General features: G+C 56.8%; 1 protein-coding gene across 7 annotated transcripts in view; it reads left to right on the forward strand.

Annotated features, from left to right (window-relative positions):
• KCNAB2 (potassium voltage-gated channel subfamily A regulatory beta subunit 2) overlaps nt 1-18,685 on the forward strand; it is an 84,022-nt gene that overhangs the window by 36,910 nt on the left and 28,427 nt on the right. Inside the window, exon 1 of one of the 7 annotated variants that reach the window (XM_032495053.1) lies at nt 3,761-3,993. The exons of 5 other annotated variants lie outside the window; for them this stretch is intronic. In XM_032495053.1, the coding sequence (XP_032350944.1) occupies nt 3,776-3,993 (218 nt within the window). In that variant the 5' untranslated portion in view covers nt 3,761-3,775. Of the gene's footprint in view, nt 1-3,760; nt 3,994-14,037; nt 15,100-18,685 lie in introns of those variants that run through there. One more of the 7 variants, XM_032495052.1, reaches the window with a different exon arrangement.

Genomic DNA, 18,685 nt, shown 5'->3' on the forward strand with positions numbered 1-18,685 from the left:
ACGACAGCAGGAGGCTGGGTGCTGTCTGCAAGGTCTCTCTGGAAACACAGGCCTGAGGGAGCTGGGGGCTGCTTCTTGGGGCCTTGGTTGGCTGATGGTTCTCTGGCAAAAATGGTTTTGCGTTTGCCCTGCCGCGACGCCGTGTGTCCTAGAGCCGCGCTCCGAAACGGGCCGCTTTCTCTCTGCTCTCCTGCTTCCAGGCCTCCAGGGTTCCTTCCAGATCCCACGTTTCGTGCGTTGGTGGCTTTCAGTAAACAGATCTTGGTTCAGAAATTCCAGGCGGCAGGGCTCTTCAGGGAGGTCGCAATTCCCATTGACTTAATGAGGTTAATGTCTTCCTTCCGTTTTTCCATGTCACCGTGTTCGTTTACGTGAATTCCCCAGGCCCCCGTCCACAGGAATAGATTTGCAAAAGGCAGACCCCAGCACAGGGGAGAAGCTGTAGGTGATGGCTATTAAGGAGGACTGCTTTTTCCTGAGATGGGGTGGCCGAGGGGGTTGGCCAGGATGTGAAGGAGGAGGGAGAGGTCGGGGTCACTGTGCCTGTGAGCTCTGAGAAGCCACGGGACCGAGGCAGGAGCCCCAACAAAGGGCACCTTCCTAGGGCCCCGCATCCACGGACCCAGCTCTGCTCGCCTGCGGAGGAAGCCAGCTTATCACTCTGCCTCTCCCACCAGGCAGCACTGGTGACCATCAGAGGCCCTCTGGCCCTCAGTGTCCTTCCTCCTCGGTGGGGTCTTGCCTCCCTCGAGGACCTGGGGAAGGGACATTTCCCAGCTCCTTCACTGTGCTCGGCCCTCTGGCCACAGACCCCCTCATGGGCGCTGGGTCCTCACCCTCCACGCCAGGCCTGGGGCCACCATGCCCGCCCACAACCCACTTGTCCTCCTGCAAGTCCCCTGTCCCGAGCCTGCCCTGCACCCTGGGGACATTCACACCCAGCAGGAGGTTCTGGGCTCCCTCAGTGCAGCAGGTGGCCCTGCATCTCCCACAGGCCCCTCCCCAGGCCACTCTAAGGTGCATGGTAAGAGAAGCTCACCGGTAGGGGAGACCCCAGACCCCACAGACAGGCGCTCTCCAAATCCTGGCTGCACCCACTGGCACCCGTCACCTCAGGATGGTTAACGTCCCCATTTCATGCTGTTCAACATTTTCTAGTGACGTCTGGGACCTGCACCACTCTCCCGAATCACTCAGGCCTGTGCTTACCTGTGCCCTCTGGAGAGGCCCCCGCCTGCCGGCCTGTCTCCCTTCCACCCTGTTCTGTGTAATTTGTCCCCCCACCACTTATCCTAACTGATGCCACATTCCACACGTCATTGGCGGCCGCCTCCCGCACGCGACACACTCCCGTTATGCCAACCCTGACCAGTTGTCCAGGCTGGTCCCGTGTAGCCCAAGGCACCCTGTACAGTAGACCTCTGCTCACCCCAATCCGCAGACGTGGAGAGTGAGGCTTAGAGCATTCCAGGTGCCTGCCTGGGTCACACTGAGTGAGTGACAGACAGGGCCGCCCCGGTCCAGAACCTGGGCACTCAGCCACCCTGTCATCCCAGCCCCGGGGCCGCGGCTAGATTTCCAGAGCCACACCAGACAGGGACTGCTTTTTGCGGGTAATGTCTTGAAAGCTAATAGCTATTGATTGTGGCCTGGCTGGGCCTGACTAGGAACGTGCGTGTCTGAGGAGGGTCTTGCTTTTAGGGAAGAGCTCCTGAACGTAGACCCCCCAGGGAAGCCAGGACAGGCCTGCTTTTGCCCCCGGCGGGGCTGGCCTCGGGCCACGCAGACGCCTTTGCAGCAGCAGCCTGACGGGCAGTGGGCACCTGGAGGGGCGGAGGCGGGGAGCAGGTGCTGCTAACTGTGGGCTTCCATGGTGCCACTTCCTAGATCGCACCCACCACACACACAGCCCCGGAGCCTGGGGCCGCACTGCGGCCCCCAGAGTGATTCTCCCGGGAGGTGCGGATTTTCGCGCCAGGGCCATCCCTGCCTGCTTAGCATCCGTCAGAGACCTTAGTCCAGAGGGTCTGGGTCCTGCAGGCCCCCTCCCTGTGGGTCTGAGCCACGGTGATGCAAGTCCTGACCCAGGAGCCCCCCACCCCGCCAGGAGAGCGCAGCCAGCAGAGGGCCCTGGCCTGAGTCAGGGAGCCAGGCTGGCCCCCACCAGGGGCTGCGGGCGCGGCTGGCCGGGGGCTGCGGGCGGGGCCGGGGGCTGCGGGTGCGGCAGGACAACGCCCAGTGACTGCTTCGGGCGCTGAGCGTGCGGCAGTGAATGTGGACAGAAGAGTCCGCGTCCTCCTGGACCTGATCTTGAAGGGGGTCAAATGCAGCAAGCGAGGTGACTAGCGAAGACAGTGGCACATCAGGTGATGATACCTGCCGTGGAGAGGGGGGTCTGACCTGGGGGATGGGGGTGGAGAGCTCACCTGAGGACTGGCTGGCCAGGGTGGACCCAGTGCCGCCCCCACCCCCAGGGACTCTGCCGCCACCTCGGCCCCAGGACAGCCCTCCCAGCCCTTCCCAGGGGCCATCGGCCTTGTTCGCCCTTGGGGCAGAGGTGGGGACGGCACTGGGCTCCAGGATCCCACTCTGCAGCTGACACCCATGGTGACTCTCCCCTCAGTGACAGTAACAACGCTGGGGCCACCATGCAGGCATCCGGGCTAGGGCAGAGGGCCCAGGTCAGGTGCAGAGGGAGTCCCGGGATTGTAAACCAGCTCCGCCCCCTGCGTCCTTGTGGCTCCTGCAGGATGTGGTCGCACAGCCGTGAGGGCCACTCACGTGTGTGCAAAGTGACATCAGGCAGCACTCTGCGCACACACTTCTTCCCCTCGCCTTTCCTTTCTTAACACTCTCGCTTAGGACTCACCGTGCAGAGACCCCTCCCTCTTGAAGGCCGCACAGACTGCCATGCTGTGGGTGGATTATCATTTACGTAACTGGTTTCCCTAATGGCGTGCATTCATGTCGTTCATTTTTGAGAGACATCGTTTCAGATGATGATTTAGTGATGGCTCCTAACATTTAAGCTTTGAAGTTCCCCTCTCCACGCCAGACCTGTTCCCTCCCCCTTTCTCACTCCTCCCTAAATGCATTGGCTCTGTGTTTCTATTGCAGAAGTTCATGGATTGTGACATAATTCATTTAAGCATGGAGCCCAAAACATTGTGCTGGTGCAAAGGCACTTCCTACAAGCAGAGAATGTGTGTGTGGATAGCATCTCCTTGTACGAGGCTGTGAACAAGCCAACAGGGCCTTCCTGGGGCTGAGGTGCCTTCCTGGGAAAATCACAGCAGAGTTTGCTTCAGCAACAGGTGCACGTGTAGTGCTTTCCAGGGATGGTCCTGGGCCTGGCTTAACCCTAGAACACCTCCAGAGGGCACCATGGAGTTGTGCCTTCAGCTCTGGGGGCCGGGCTTTCTGCATGTCCTCATGCCTCTGTTTTTGTTTGGAGCACGTTTGAGTTCTCCCGCCTGGAATGCAGCTTCGCCTGTGCTTTGTCGGGGCCAGAGGAGGGTGGCTTAGCCAGAGTTCCCGGCCAGCGCAGTTTGAGGATGAGGAATCTCATACCAAGAGGTGTTGGCATCCAGGGGCCGGGATCCGTCCCCAGGCACCAAGACCCTTGGCCGCTCTGGTTGGAGGGCGTGTCTCTGCAGCCGCCCCTGTCCTGGGCCAGCGGCCAGCCTGGGCGCTGGGGGTAGCGGGATGCTCTCTAACCCCTCGCCACTTGGCGTTTCCCGTCCGGACAGCGGCCGCTCCCAGGTCGGGTGGTACCATGTTGTCCATGACGTACAGCGAGAGCCTGCGGAGCGTGAGCAGCAGGTGTCACTCGGACTGGGCCCTGCACCCCGTCCGCCAGACCGACACGCTGGAGCTGCAGCGGCTGCGGGAGGTGCGGGTGGCCGCGCAGGCCAGGAACATGGAGAGCTTCCTCCGCATGCACGGCCTCTCCCTGGACGGCTGCACCGCCCAGCGCACCGGCATGAAGTACCGGTAAGGGCCGGGCTGGGGCAGGGAGCACACTGGACAGGGCAGGAGGCCAGGCCAGCGCTGTGAGAGGGAGGCAGCCCAGAAACGCGGTAACGACTTCACTGTATGTTGGGGTAAAGTCTTGATCGTTTGGGTCTTACGTTTAGGTCCTTGATCAATCTTGAGTGAGTTTTTCCATATGGCGTTAAGAAGGGTCCAGTTCTTTTGCTTGTAGATAGCGGACGCATTTGCTGCTGCTTCTTCTTCTTCTTTTTTTAAATGGAGGTTCTGGTGATTGACCTTGAACCCAGGACCTCTTGCCTGCTAAGTATGTGCTCTACCACTGAGCTCCACCCAACCCCATCCCGGGGCACATTCTTTTATATTTAAGAATTGCCAACCATCCCCCTGGATTTTAGTAAAGTTTTTTCTTTTTTGGAGGAAAAAAAAAAGAATTGCTAACCATATAGGAATGTATAAAAGAGGAAGATGAAAATCTGCCTAGCCCCCTCCTCCAAGGTAAACCCTGCTACGTTTGATATATTCTCCATGAGAGACGAATGTGGTTTCTTGGGAAAAGTTTGCAGCAGGTAAACATACTGTTTCATTTGTCTTCTTGTGACATGATTGGGACACATTAATTATTAGGGGTTACTAACTACTACATATAAAGTAAACAGCAAGGCCCTACTGTGTAGCACAGGGAAGTGTAGTCAGTATCTTGTAAGAGCCTAGAATGAAAAAGAATATGAAAAGGAATATGTATATTATATGTAAATCACTGTGCTGTATACCAGAAAGTAACACAGTATTGTAAACCGACTAGACTTCGATTTTAAAATTAATTAATCAGTTAATTAATTTAAAAATTATTAGAGGTTGACTAAACACGCATTAGTGGAAATACTTCAATTCATCATCTCAAATGACAATTTCACCCCAGTACCAGGAACCCTGTCGGGTTCAGGAGGCCAAGATGTGCTTGAACTGGGCTATCCGTGGGCGGCGTGGATGTCAGCAGGTGTTCTCTGAACTGCGGCTGCACTTGTAGCCGTGCTGGGCGGAGGCTGTGGGTTAGGTGTCTGTGTGTTCTCGGGTGATGTGCTCATAGGGCTGAGCTCTCTTGGAGCCTCAGAAGGACATTGTGTTTCGCTCGCTAGTCATTGAAACCAGCATCTGAGGCAGTGCTCCCTCTGGCTGGCCCGCTTTCTCCCCTGGAAACCTCGGAAAGTGGCCAGAAAGCCCCAGAGCTGGCGCGTGAGTTTATAAACTACGTACATACAGCTTTATTCCCATGCCTCCCGGAAACAAGCCCTGGACAGAACCAGAAGGGACCCTCCCCACCCAGTCTGGGTACAGTTGCCAGATTTGGCAAATAAAAATACAGAACACCCAGTTAAATTTGAATTTCAAATAAACCACAAGTTTATGCAATAACCAGAAGTTACTGGTTTATCTCAATTTCAAGACTGAAGGGGCTGTCCTGTGCTGGATTTGGCCTCCATCTCATGCAGGCCTCGGGGGTTATATGGCTGTTCTCCGGGCAGCAGACATACTTTCTCCTGCGGACATGTGTTTGGGCCTTCGGGGTGATTTTTGGAGCCGGGGGTTGTCATTTGAAGACACAATGCACTTCTGCCCTGAGTCCATTAGATGGCAGAATTCTGAAGGCTTTGCATTCTCAGTGCAGGTGTAAGGAAGGACAAAAGGTCAGGCTCGTAGGACCCCAAGGACCCCCTGGTTCTGATGAAAATTTCTCAAGAGGGAGACGAGGCTCTGCCTTTTTTCTTTTCTTTTCTAGTCACTGAGACTTTTCATTAATCCAGCAAATGCTTAACTAAGGGTCTACATGGCTCCCGGCAGTCAGCATGCCAGATGTCACAAGAACAGGACAGACAGGGTCCCCACCCTCTAGGACGTTACATCCTGGTGGGGGGTGCCAGAGAAAAGGCAAGTAAATGCCTAAGCAAGTAAGGGAGGCAAGGGGCAGCTGAGACCCCCAGCCTCTGAGAGGAGGACCTCTTGAAGACGCGGGGAAGAGCCTTCCAGTCCAAGGGGGCAGAGGCACGTTCGAGGGGAGGAGAGAAGGCCCAGGGGCTGGGCCAGAGTGCCGCAGGCGAGAGCAGCAGGGAAGAGGCGGGGGGCCGGAGCCTGCCTTCCCCCGGGAGGACCCCAGCCCCTGCCCCTGGTGTGAACACCATTTGTGATGGAGGGTGCGCTGGGGCAAATCGTGTCCCCCCAGATTCCAAGCCCACCCAGAGCCCTAGATGTGACGCTGTTTGGAAACAGGGCCTGTGCTGATGCGGTCAGTTAAGATGCTCTCCTCCTGGGGTAGGTGGGCCATGGATCCAGTGACTGGTGTCCTGAGAAGAAGGCTGGTGAAGTCACCCAGGAAAGAGGCCTTGTGACGGTGGGGGCAGAGCTGGAGTGACGTGGCCGCAAGCCAAGGAAGCGCAGTCATGCGAAGCTGGCAGAGGCCAGGATGGAGCCTCCCCTGCACACTTCCGGGGGGCCCAGCCCTGCAGACACCCGGATCTCAGACTCCTGGCCTCGGGAGCTGTGAGAGGGTCAGATTCTGTTGCTTGAAGCCCCCCAGTTTATGGAACTTCGCTACGGCAGCCCCAGGACACTGACAGAGCCGGGGGACGGGGTCCTGGGACGAGTCTCTTATTTGCCTGACACCCCAAGAAAAGGTGTGTGAGGCATCTGACACTCGCTGGACTAACTGTGGGGCCGAGACACCCTGGGAAAACTCGCTTCCCAGAGAGCAGTGTAGACCAGGAAGCCACTGCAGCCGTGAGCGCTGGGTGGGCCGGAGATTGTCACAGCCGCGCGGCCCTTGTCTCATCTCGCTGCACCCAGGGGCCTTGGGCTGAGTGGGAAGGGGGCCTCCGGGGCCACCAGCACCTGTCAGTACAGACCCCAGACAAACGCCGTTTCTCGGTTACTGCTCCCGGCAGCAGCCTGGCCAGGGCTCAGTTAAACCCGGTCTTAAATATTAATGTAAAAAAGATACTGTCTCCAGATAAGTGCTGCTCGGCGGCGCAGGGCGACAGCCACGCCACCGGCCCGGACGCTTTATCAGCTGAATGGAGCCTGCAGCTGGGGGGAAGCGCTTTCTTGTCACCTTCTTCCATTTTTTTTAAACTATCCTCAACTCTTGCTATTTTAAAAAATTGCACTGAATTTTTAAATCTGCACAGTCCCTGTGTGAGCTCCCCCTCCCCACGTCCACCTGGCTGCAGTGATGGAGGGTCCTGAGATGTGGCCTGAGCCGGGCGGCAGCTGGGGCCACAGGCCGTCCGGAGGCCCACACGGTGCCAGCCGGACACCGGACCTCGCTGGGTTGTGCTCCTCCTCTGCTGCCCACGGCACCAGGAATGAACCCAAACCCCCACCAGGCCTCGCTGCCTCTGATTTCAGCTTGTACTCCACTCCCTCTCACTCAGGGTACCCCTTCCTCCTTTCCTCCCTTCCATATCTCAGACAAGCTCACGGCCTCCTCAGGGACCTCGCACATTCTGCTCCCTCTGCCTGGAGGGGGCATCCTCTGGATTTTCCCACGGCTGCTCCCTCCCGTCACCACATCTTTGCCCTCAGAGATGCCTTCCCCACCACCCAGTTTAATAAATGCCCCGCGAGTCATTCTCAAGCCCACTGTTCTGCCCCCTGTCCTCACACCCCACCCCCGTCTCTCTTACGTTGTTTTTGCCAGTCTGCACCCCACTGAGAGCAGGGCCTTTGTCCATTCCCAGCGCCTGGAACGTTCTGAGCCTTTCTAAGTACTGGGTGCTCTTGGTCTTAACCCACTTCCCGGAATATCCCCCTGTAAGCGTGTCTCCTTCCTGCTGCTTCCTTGGCCGCAGGACTGGACGTTGTGTCTGAGCCTCCCCAGTGCAGCCCAGACACGGAGGGCGGGGAGGCCTGGGCAGCGACCCTTGGTGGCAAGTATTTGATTTGTGGTCAAGTTCATCGATCGAACGATCCAGTTGCTCACTTATCACAGGAAGTCACTTCCAGCTGGGCCAGTCAGGGAAGACTTCCTGGAAGAGCTGGGAACCCAGGGGTGTCTGCAGGGACGGGGGGAAAGGCGGGCTCTGCAGCAGGCAGAGAGGCAGGAGGAAGAGCAGAGTCCAGAGAGGGACGGCGGGTGGAGCAGTCCGGGCGGCCCAGCAGGGGGCAGGTCCCCCTCGAGGCAGGTCCTGCATCAGGGTCCTGGGGCTGCCCTAACACAGCACACAAACGTGGCTCAAAACAACAGCTGTTTATTCTCTGACGGTCTGGAGCTGAGAAGTCCAAAAGCTAGAGGTGGGCAGGGCCACGCTTCCTCTGAAGGCCCTGGGGAAAGAGCCTTCCCTGGCTTTCTTTGCTTGTAGACGCGTCCCTTCATCTCTGCCTCCGTCCGCCCATGAGTGTTTTCGCTCTGTGTGTATCTGTCAGGCTCCAAATCTCCCCCTCCTTAAAAATACACGAGTCATTGGATTTAGGGCTCACCCTGATTTAGTACAACCTCATCTTAACATGACCACATCTACAAAGACCCTATTTTCAACTAGGGTCATATTCACAGGTACCAAGAGTTAGGACTTGAACATGTACTTTTGGGGGGCACATTTCGCCCCACAACAGTTGCCACGGGCTGACTCAACTCCCGAGCCTGCAGGGACATCCCTGAGTGTCCTGCGAGGAATCCTGGCTCCCTCCTGGTACCCGTGTGAACTTGGACAAGTCACGTGGCCTCCTCACATCTCCGTGTGCCCATCTGGAAAGCAAAGGCAATAGTCACTTCCTCACAGAATTGTTCCAAGGACTAAATAAGACAGGAAAGGAACTGAAAGCTCCAGGCTTGCCTCCTGGCAGGAGAAGAAGACTGGTGTTGGAATCTCCTGGGTGCAAACAGTTGCACTTGGAGAGACAGCGCATGCTCTGTGTGGACAGCAAGCAGACGTGAAGGAAGGCAAGGGAAGAAGGAGGGAGGGGATAAGACGGGCCAGTCGCTCTGGAAGAGCTGCCACGCCACGGTCAGGGGTGGGAGGAAGCCAGCCGGCAGGCGTGAGGTCTCTTGCGGGTTTCCATGGAGGGCTGGGCGAGGACCATGCGGTCAGCTGCCCATGGCCTGCATCGGTGCTGGGACTGCTTCTGCTGCAGCGGCCACTGTGCTGGGGCCCGGCAGTGGTCCCGGGCCGGGAGGCAGCCATCCATCCCTCTGCAGCCCCTCCCTCCCTGGTGTTGGGAATAGGAGGAGCTACAGCGATCCTAACATGACCGCAGGCGAATCGCTTTGTAACCAACGCGCGACACGGCTCAGTGTTTCAGAGCCAGCCTGCCCACGGGAATCAGGGGCACATCTGCCAGCAATGCCGATCCCCAGGCCCCTGCTCAGAGACTTGGGGAGTCTGCCCCCAGGAGGTTCCTTTTACGGGCAAGGACGGGAGCCCTAGCTGACTGACTCTTTGTGGTCTACCTGGAAAGGCAGGGTCAGCCCAGCTCAGTCCCCCAGGACCGTCCAGCGTCCTCGCCCCTTAAGCTGACGGTCCGAGAGCAGGAGCTCCATGTGGGAGGGGCAGCCCCCCAACTCCGCCGCCTCCGCTGTAAAATGAGGGCGGATCCAGCATTAGCCTTCCTTCCTTGACCTCTCTGTGCCTCGGTTTCCCCAAGTGTGAGCGGGAGCTTCGCAGGGTCCACCTGGAGGTCGTGGTGGGGACTCAGCTGCTGGCCAGGCGCTCGGCAAGGTGGCCGGGACCCGGCGAAGGGCTGTGTGAGTGTTCGCTGTGGCCACATTGTTATGATGCCTCAAATGCGGATGAGAGGTACACATGAGAAGGTCTAAGAAGCACTTAGCGCTGGGTGCGATCGCTGGGTACTCGGCAGCAGCTAAGAAACAGGAGGGGCCAATTCACGGCTGACTCCCTTTCTTCCCTTTTAGGGTGGGGCAAGTAGCGCTGCGTGTGAGCTCCCGAAGGAAGCACAGCCAGAGCATCGGCCCTCGAGGGGTCTTAGTCTCTTACCTACCAGATGACACCTCCTCCAGGAAGACCACCAGTCTGCCACCTTTTGCTCTTAGAAACCTCAGGGGCCAAGGACCTCCCATCCCACTGCTCCATCAGGGTGGCCCCCCCAACCCTTTAGCAGCTGCCCCCCCCCCACCTTGGGCAGGAAGTCACCGTTAGGTACAAACCATGCTCCATTTCAGCACTGTTGGGGCAGACTTACTGATATACGGGAGGCACCAGGGCCTCCACAGGGCACAGCCGAGGCTCGCTCTCACTCCTGAGTTGCTGCTACAGTCTGTGCTTTTATTTCTTTCTTTAACTGGGGGGTAGTGGTAATTAGGTTTATGAATTTATTTTTAATACAAGTACTAGGGAATTGAACCCAGGACCTTGTGCACACTAGGCAACCACTCTACCACTGAGCTGTACTCTCCCTGCTCAGTCTGTGCTTTTTAAAGCCAACCTTAAAACTTCTGCTCTAGGTCTTGAGGACTCCTCGGGCCTCGTTCTGTGCAGGGAAGGTGTCTGACTCCTCCTGCTGTGAGCCTGTCACCATCTTGGGGGAAGGATGTGGTTGGGCCTTGGCTTTCCTGTCTCCCTACCCGCCCCAGGACAGATGGGGCATGGATCCCAGGTGCCAAGCTGGAAGCTTCTGTCCCGGAAGCTCTCCTTGGTGGCATTCTGTGGACACAGCAGAGCCTTCACTGGGGTGGCTGCCCCTCTGATGAATCACAGCAGGAACCAGCCACTTTGTTTAAACAGCAGCAGTTACTGGAGAGGCAGAAAAAGAACCCAAAATCTGTTGTGGATCGAAATCAAACACCCATCCTCAATGCTTCTGCCCAAAACCCATTTCAAGTCCACCATCACGTGTCTGGGGTTCACCCTCTTCTCCACTGAAATGCGTTTGAAAGGAGAGACACCTTAGGGGGAGGGTATAGCTCGGTGGTCAAGTATATACTTAGCATGCATAAGGTCCTGGGTTCAATCCCCAATACCTCCATTTTTAAAAAAATAACAAATAAATCTAATTTCTCCCCGCAAAAAAATATTAAAAAAAAAAAAAGGAGAGACATTTTTGGAGTGACATTAAATTGTGGCAAGTTCAGGTCAAGGTCATAAGCTTTTAGCTTTCCGCGCCACTCTTGTCTAATTCTTGCGACTTTCAAAGACTGTTAGATGAATTTGACCCCTGTTTGGGGCAAGTGGGAAGTCACACTCTGGCCAGCCTTTGAAAACTCACCTGCCCAACTTCTCCACTGGGCAGTTCTCTGCTGGGTCCAGCACACGTTTGGCCTGGATTCCCCGGGCCAGTCCTGAGGTCAAGTGTTCTTCCCCATCATCCCTAAGACATGTGAAATGGAATGGAGCAGGGCTGGGACTCTACCACCGGACCCTGCACAGGAGTCCTGCGAGAGTGAAGGTTTACCTGATGCCGAAGCCTGGGAGGGGGGCTTCCTGCTGAGGGAACCAGCAGTGGTTCCCCGCCCCCTGGTATCACTGGGGAGGGCGAGGTCGGCAGCGCATTTTGGAGGAAGGAGAGGTTACAGATGCTGCTTTATACTGTATGTCCTATCTGAGCAGATGTCAGAGGGTGACAAAGAGATTAAAGGCAGAGAAACGGAAAGGGCATTCCCACAGGAAACAGTAAGAGTAAAGGCCCAGAAGCTTTTGAGGTAGTTGACCTTTTGGCAGGGAGGGGTGACAGTTTTATTGAGATATAAATCATATATCATACACCCATTTAATGCATACAACTTAATGGTTTTAGTATATATATTGTTGTGCAAAAATCACCAATTTTAGAGCATTTTCATCACCCCAAAAGAAATCCTATACCCACATTAGCAATCACTCCTCGATTCCCCACTCCCCGCAGCCCCTGGCAACCACTAATCTACTGTCTGTCTCTATGAATTTGACTATCCTGAACATTTCATATGAATGGAGTCATACAATATGTGGCCTTTTGTGGCATGTTTTTTCTTCACATGATGTTTTCAAGGATCATCCATGTTGTAGCATGTGTCAGTACTCCATGCCTCTGTAAGGCTGAGTGACCTTCTGCTGTATGGACAGACCACATTTTGTTTATCCAGTCAGTTGATGGACGTTTGGATTCCACCCACTCTTTGGCTGTTGTGAATCACGCTGCTGTGGACATTTGTGTTCAAGTGTTTGTGTGGGTGTATGTTTTCAGTTCTCTGGGCACATACCTAGGAGTGGAATTGCTGGGTTGGTGGGTAAGGCAGGTGACATTTTACACACTCTAGTGACTAAGTCTTTGTGGATCTCACTTAACTCCGTGCTGTTTGAAGCACACCATCTGAGAACAACCCCTGAAGAATAGTAAGATACCAGCCCTTTGGGGATACGACAGTTTGCCAGAGCACAGAGGAATGTATAAAGGAGAATGAAGCAGGGGGTGTCCACATACTGTAGGCCAATGCATAGCACCACTCAGATCTCTTGATGAAAATACAGCTTCCCAGCCCCAGCCCCAGAGCTGCTGATTCAGTAGGTGTGGTTGGGGCCTAGGACTCTGCAGCAGCAGCAGACTCCTTTAGCATCCTGGTCAGGTGTTGTACATCCCTGCCCTGGATTATGAGCTGCGTGAGCCTGGGGAGGAGCTAAAGGCACAGTCGTTGCCACACGCAGCCTCTTGGGCAGGCCTGTGGGCTTCCTGTGAGCCTGGGCCCACTGTCTTTGAGTGCGGGGTCCAGCTGGTGGAGGGGCCAGCACTGCAGGCTGCCTTTCCTCCTTCCCATCCCTCTCCCAACTCAGGGAGCTTGGGGAGGGCCCCAGCCTGCCCTGAGCTCAGGAACCCAGGCCAGCTGGGCTTGAGGCTCACATGGGCAGGTGGAAGAGGAAGGCAGGGCTGACCTGTGGGTCCTGACAGGCCCCCACTGGCCTCCATAGATGGCATCTGTGACCTGCCGGGGCCACCTTGGCAAAGGCACCAACTCTGCCCCCTCAGACCCTCTGTCCTCAGGTCCCAGTCCTACCCTCGGGGGGTGGTTCCTGCTGCCAAGTCAGGCTTGTGCCCATGGAGGGGACAGCAGGGGTGTCCTTACAGGTTGGGGTAGGGGAGAACCTCACACAGCGGTCTATCCTGACTCCACTGCTGCGAAGCCAGTCCTTTCTGCCGGGGACCGCGGGAGTACACACCACTTGTGAGTTTTTCCCAAGAACCAGACCCCAGTGTGAGTGCTTTGCAGTTGTGATCTGACCAGGCCTTTGAGACCTGCATTGGACCCAAGAACACTGAAGCTTGGAGAAGGGGTTACTTGCCAGAGGCTGCCCAGCTCAGGAGCAGGGAGGCTGGTACCAGAACAAGGTTTTATTCTTAATTTCTGTGTCAAAAAGGCAGAGCCAGAGCTGAGAGCAAGTTCAGCTTCCATCCTCTGTGAACATCTCTTGATGGATTCTTTTCTGGGTCCTGTCAGAGCACAGGGTGGACAGCCAGCAGGCATGGAAGGTTCCTGCAAGGCCAAGTAGGGAGGGACAGAGTAGTCTTCACGCCAGCCATCTCAGTCTGTCAGTGGAGGCCCAGAGAGGGCAGGACACCTGCCTGTGATCACACAGCAAATTAACAGTAGAGCCTGAGCTAGACTCTGACCGCCTACCTCCCATCCAGCACTCTTTCTCAGCTCCTCCTGCAGGGCAAGAAAGGACCCAAAGGGCAGTTTTGGCCAGGGTTCACCCTGCAGGATGACAGTGGCACGCTCAGGGTCAGAGGGCAAAGCCAGCCCCTCCAGCCACAGGGACATCTCTCTGGGTTTCAGGAAACCTCATGAGCTTTGTTCCAGGAGGAGAGCTCCGGTGTCGGCTTCATCCAGATCCCATGAGTGCTGGGAAGGAGGACGGGGTAAAGCAGGGGCAGGGGGCAGGGTCTTCATTCGTTCATTCATTCATTCATTCATTCACCCCAGAAGTATTTATGAGTGTCTGCTTTGAGCTAAATACTGTGCAGAGTGCGGGAGCTTCTCAGGTCTCTGGTCCCTTGACCTGTGGGCTCCTTTCTCAGGTCACCTGTGTCATTATCATCTAGACAGAGCAGTCCTTTCTCGTCTGAATTTCTGGTGGTTTGGCTTCTCCTGGTGCCAAGCCCTGGTGGAACCGCGACGGGACAGAGCTGGCGGGGGCCAGCTGCCTGCACACTCAGCAATCCACCCGGCTGCAGAGCCAGCCCATCCCCGTCCTGGCTGAGCGGCGGTCAGCCTGGAGCACCGTGCAGGCCCCCCGGGGATCGGCCAGGGCGGGCAGCTAGTGCATCCGCTTCATTAATAATGAGTCGCCAGCCGCCTCCTGCACCTCCCGAACCTCTCACCGGTGCCCTCGTTGACTTGGTGGGAGTCCCAGCAGCCACGGTGTGCAGAGCCAGGAGGTGGACGCTGGGCCCCCTCCGAGAGGCTCAGGGAGGCCTGGAGAAGCAGCTGCTCCCTGAACCCCCAGGCTGCCACCGTGATGGGAGGCGCACTCCCTCCGCCTCCTCCCGCTGCCAGAGGACCACAGTGCCGTTCATTGGTCGCGAGTTACTGGCAGCCCAGCCCTGCCGGACACAGACACGGCTGGGCTAGGGGCTTGGGCGGGCAGAGCCAGCCCGGGGTGGGGCAGAGGAAGGACCCACAGAGACGAGAAAGATGTGAGAAGGGAGAGGAAACGGCACCCCCAGCACCACCCCTGGATTTCTGAGTTCTGTCTGATGAGCTCTTTTCTCGCCCGTTTCTGGAAATTTGACTCCCTCCCTTGGAGACAGCACAGGCTCTTTCTACGTTGGTGCCTTCGGGAATCTTCACCCCTGAAGCACCGCCTGGCGCTGCTTCACATTCTGGGAGAAAGTCTTGTCCCGGCGGCGAAGGGCCTCCAATGACCCGGGGGCCCAGAAGGAGGCAAGGCGCAGCCCGGAGCTGAGCGCCGGTGGCATGCAGGTGTCCTTCGTGTGCTCGGAGCACGGCCTCAAGGCCCGGGGCCCGGAGGAGCGGCTGGGCCGGCCGGCGTCCAGCAGCCCCAGCCTGGGCACCCGCGGCCGCTTCCGCGCGGTGGCCATGGTGGCCCGGAGCCTGGGACAGCTGTCGGTGCAGAGCCTCCCGAGCACGGGCGACGCCAGCGTGAAGCAGCCGGGGATGACGCATAGGTAGGCGGCGCGGGGCGGCTGTGCGGGGTGCGGGCTGCCCTCCCCACCGCGTCCGGGAGAGCTTGGCAGACCGGGTGAGGAATAAAGTCGGGGCTCCGCGTCAGACCCCCGTTTCCTCCCAACCGCAGGGGTACGATGCCTTTTCTCTCCTACGCATTTGTTTCCTTTCCTTTGGTGGGGGCGGTGGTAACTATGGCAGAACGCCCCCCCCCACCATCAGACACCATGTGATGCCCCCTCTTCCTGGGGCTCCGAGGCCACTGGCCATAGGCCCCCTGCCCTCCCCCTGGGTACACAGGCCCCAGAAGCTGCCCGCAGGTGTTCTGATGTCTTTGCACCCAAGCCACCGTGACAAATGTCAGTTTGATAGTCAAGGTACTGGGTGATCCTGTGATGGAATTAATCTTCCCTCCCTGACCTGAGCCCAGCCTCAGGCCTGGGTTCCTCTGCAGGCGAGACTAACTCCCCACAGGGCACAGAGCAGCGTCTGGAGACCTTCCTGCTGATGGCTCAGTCCAGGCTGCGATGTGTCCCTCTGCTTGGGCTCAGTTCTCCACCTGCTCTGGGCGCTCTCGCCATGACTTATATGTAGAGAGAGGGCAAAGCACCAGTGTCGGGGGCCTGGGGCCTTCCTGCTGTTCCCTGCACTCCCCCTTAGCCCGCCCAGGGCCTTGCTCAGATGCCTGGTGGGTGCACCAGGGCGGAAAAGGAAGCTGGCTTCATACAAAAAGGTCCCTGGAGCAGGGCTGTGGTCACTGGCTGGAGGTCTGGCCTTTCTTACTCGTGAGTTTATCCGTACCTGGTGCCTTAAATGCCTCGTGAATGACGTTCTTGGGGGAAGGGAAGTGAGTTCTTACAACAAACCAGAGCATAAGCTGGAAAAGCGAAGTTCGGTCCCTGGTTCCCAGCTCTGCTGTCAGTGGCTCAAGTCACACGGGCCACCAGTCTCAGAAAAAAACACAGAAGAGTCTGGTTGTATTTGAGGAGAATGTCTGGGTTTCTAGCTGGTGTTGGTGCCAATTTAAGAAGTATTGAGAGAATAGGTCCTAATAACCGAGCCGTGTAGCTTAAACCTCCCCAAAACCAATGCCCGGAGGTTGGACGTCACGTGAAGGAACCGTGTCATAAGTCCCAGGCCTCCTTGAGTCAAATTCTGGAATAACTCAGTCCTTTTGCATCTCCACCCACATCCCTTCCTTCCCCAGGTCCCTGAGGGAACATCTCACGTTCTTTTCCGGACCTCTGGGGTACAAGGCTCTTGGTCCCATCCTCTGAGTCCAGGGAGGGCAGTCCAGAACAGAATTCTCTATTCTAGAAGCTCTAGTGGTTTATGTCTTTTGTTAAGTGGAAATCAAAAGGTAAGAGTCACCAGAATATATTTTTTAGTTTAGATTCATGTGTCCTGCTGGGACTTTTAAGTTGATCCTAGGATCATCAAAGGAGTTAATGCAAGTGAGACCATTTCTAAAAATACAAAGCACTATGTGAATGTGAAATGTGGCTATGAACATGACTTTCCTCCTAAGGTCCTAGGATCCGTTGAGGATTAGATGTCAGAGAGCCCGAGTGCTTAAGATTACTGCCTGCATCTGTGTGTGTGCATCTGGTGTCCGCAGGCACGTGCATGTGTGTGTGTGTGGCACACGCTGGAGGCAGGGAAGGCAAGACAGGCAGTGAAGACAGGTGCTCTCTGGGCTAGAGGATTTGCAGTCTGAGGATGTGGGTTCAGATCTCAGCCCCAGCCCTTCCGAATTGGGGGACCCCCACCTGTCCTTACACATGGCAGGGCCCGGAGAGGTTTTCTTGGCCCAGTGGGGAGGAAGGTGGGTTCATACCCCTGTAGGATACGTAGTCTCTTAGTGGCCAGAATCCGAACCACTGGACACCCTTGCTGAGCACAAGGTACCTGCCTACGGGCACCTGTCTCAGAAGGTGACTCTGTAATGACTGTCCTAGGGCCACAACCAGGGTGCATGCAGGCGGGGGCTACAAGGACCTGATCCAGACCCACTCCCAACCCTAACCGCTTCCTTGAGAAGCTGGCTTGTCACAGTGGCACTAAAGGTGTGTGGCCAGCACCAGGATGTACATTCTTGCCAGAGGGCCCAAGAGGTGCTCAGTGCGGGGAAGAGCGGACGCCAAGCCCTGTGAGTAAGGAGAGGGGCCAGCATTCGGTCCTGAGGGTCTGGCCCCAGGCCTGGGCTCCTCACCCGCAAGTTATACCAACAAGCACCCCCAGGGACCTTGCAGCTGTAGCTCTAATCTGATGGGAGAGACCTGGAAGCCCCAGCCCGTCCTTAGGGAGCCTGGAGTCTGGGGGCGGGGCAGGTCTGTGAACAGGTAACCACCCCGCAGGGTGGCAGCTGACCCAAAAACACCCTGGCTCCCCCGTTCGTCAAACCAGCTCATCGAGGCCACGTTGCTGTCCATCACCTGATCAGACTTCTGTCCTCTGCCCAGATGGCTGAAGTTGAAGGCCCTGAGCGGCTGTTTTTAGAGGCTCTGTCGTCACCGGGAGTCTGCCGCACAGCATTTAGGGGGCGGAGTGTCCCGCGGCCGCCTGATGGGCGTCTGTGTTTTCTCCCCACACAGGCTGAATCCTTGAGCCCTCATGAGCCATTTGTCCAGAGCACAGGAAGGACATGAGGCAAATTAACGAAGACTAACATTATTTGGGTTTAGAGATTTAGCCAATGATTTTATCAGGAGGTCGAGTTTTAATTAGGGGAGAAAAAACTATAGGAAACGACTTTCGAGTGTTGAAAGTTTCGAGCGGCAGCGTGTCACCAGCCCCGTCCACATGAGGCTGTAATCTGTTGAGCTCCCTCCACCCCTACCGAGCTGCTGTTTTTATAAAGCTTCCAGCCCGGAGATACCCTGTCCCTTCTCGTTCCTTCTCCCGAGGCCTGGCAGCGGATGGCAGAACTAATACCATCATGTTAACAGGGGAACAGCTTGAGCGGGGTAATTGCGGCATCGCGCGGTGTCCTAGTTTTGTTCAGTTATTCCTGTGGGCGGTGGGTGGAGCTGCAGCTCAACCCCGGGTCCGAGGCGACTCATCGCCCCGTCTGGGGGGGCGAGGGGTGTCGCTTCTCTTAGGCCACAGACTCAGGTGGGCTCAGCCCCGGTCCTGGGTCCTCACCTGTCTGACACTATAGCCGCTCATCCCCTGAGCACGTTCAGGCACTTGGTTTTACACCGATGAAGGCAAGTTGCAAGAGGACATACCTAAACCTTGGCCATCGACAGAGCCTGGCCAGGACACTGCTCCCCACCGTCACTCGGAGGGGTGGTTTTGCAGAGGCAGGAGCCCAGCCCCCCTTCCCGCACTTCTGGCACCTGGATTTATCTAGACCAGATGCCCAGGTCTTCGAACGCCTCGATGTCGCAAACAAGGGCCTGAAGGTTTTCATGTCTGTGCCCATTTGCAGGGAAGGGGTTTCTTCAAGGGGTCTGTGACCCCAGATGGTTAAGACCACTGATTAGAGCCTTCAGCCCTCTCTGCTCCGTTACCAGACCGCCTATAAGCAATGTCTAATCTCTCACCGGAGGCGCTTTCTAGCCAGCGTGAGAACGTCACCTAAAT

The sequence above is a fragment of the Camelus ferus genome, chromosome 13, assembly GCF_009834535.1.
Source record: "Camelus ferus isolate YT-003-E chromosome 13, BCGSAC_Cfer_1.0, whole genome shotgun sequence".
NCBI classification, from domain to species: domain Eukaryota; kingdom Metazoa; phylum Chordata; class Mammalia; order Artiodactyla; family Camelidae; genus Camelus; species Camelus ferus.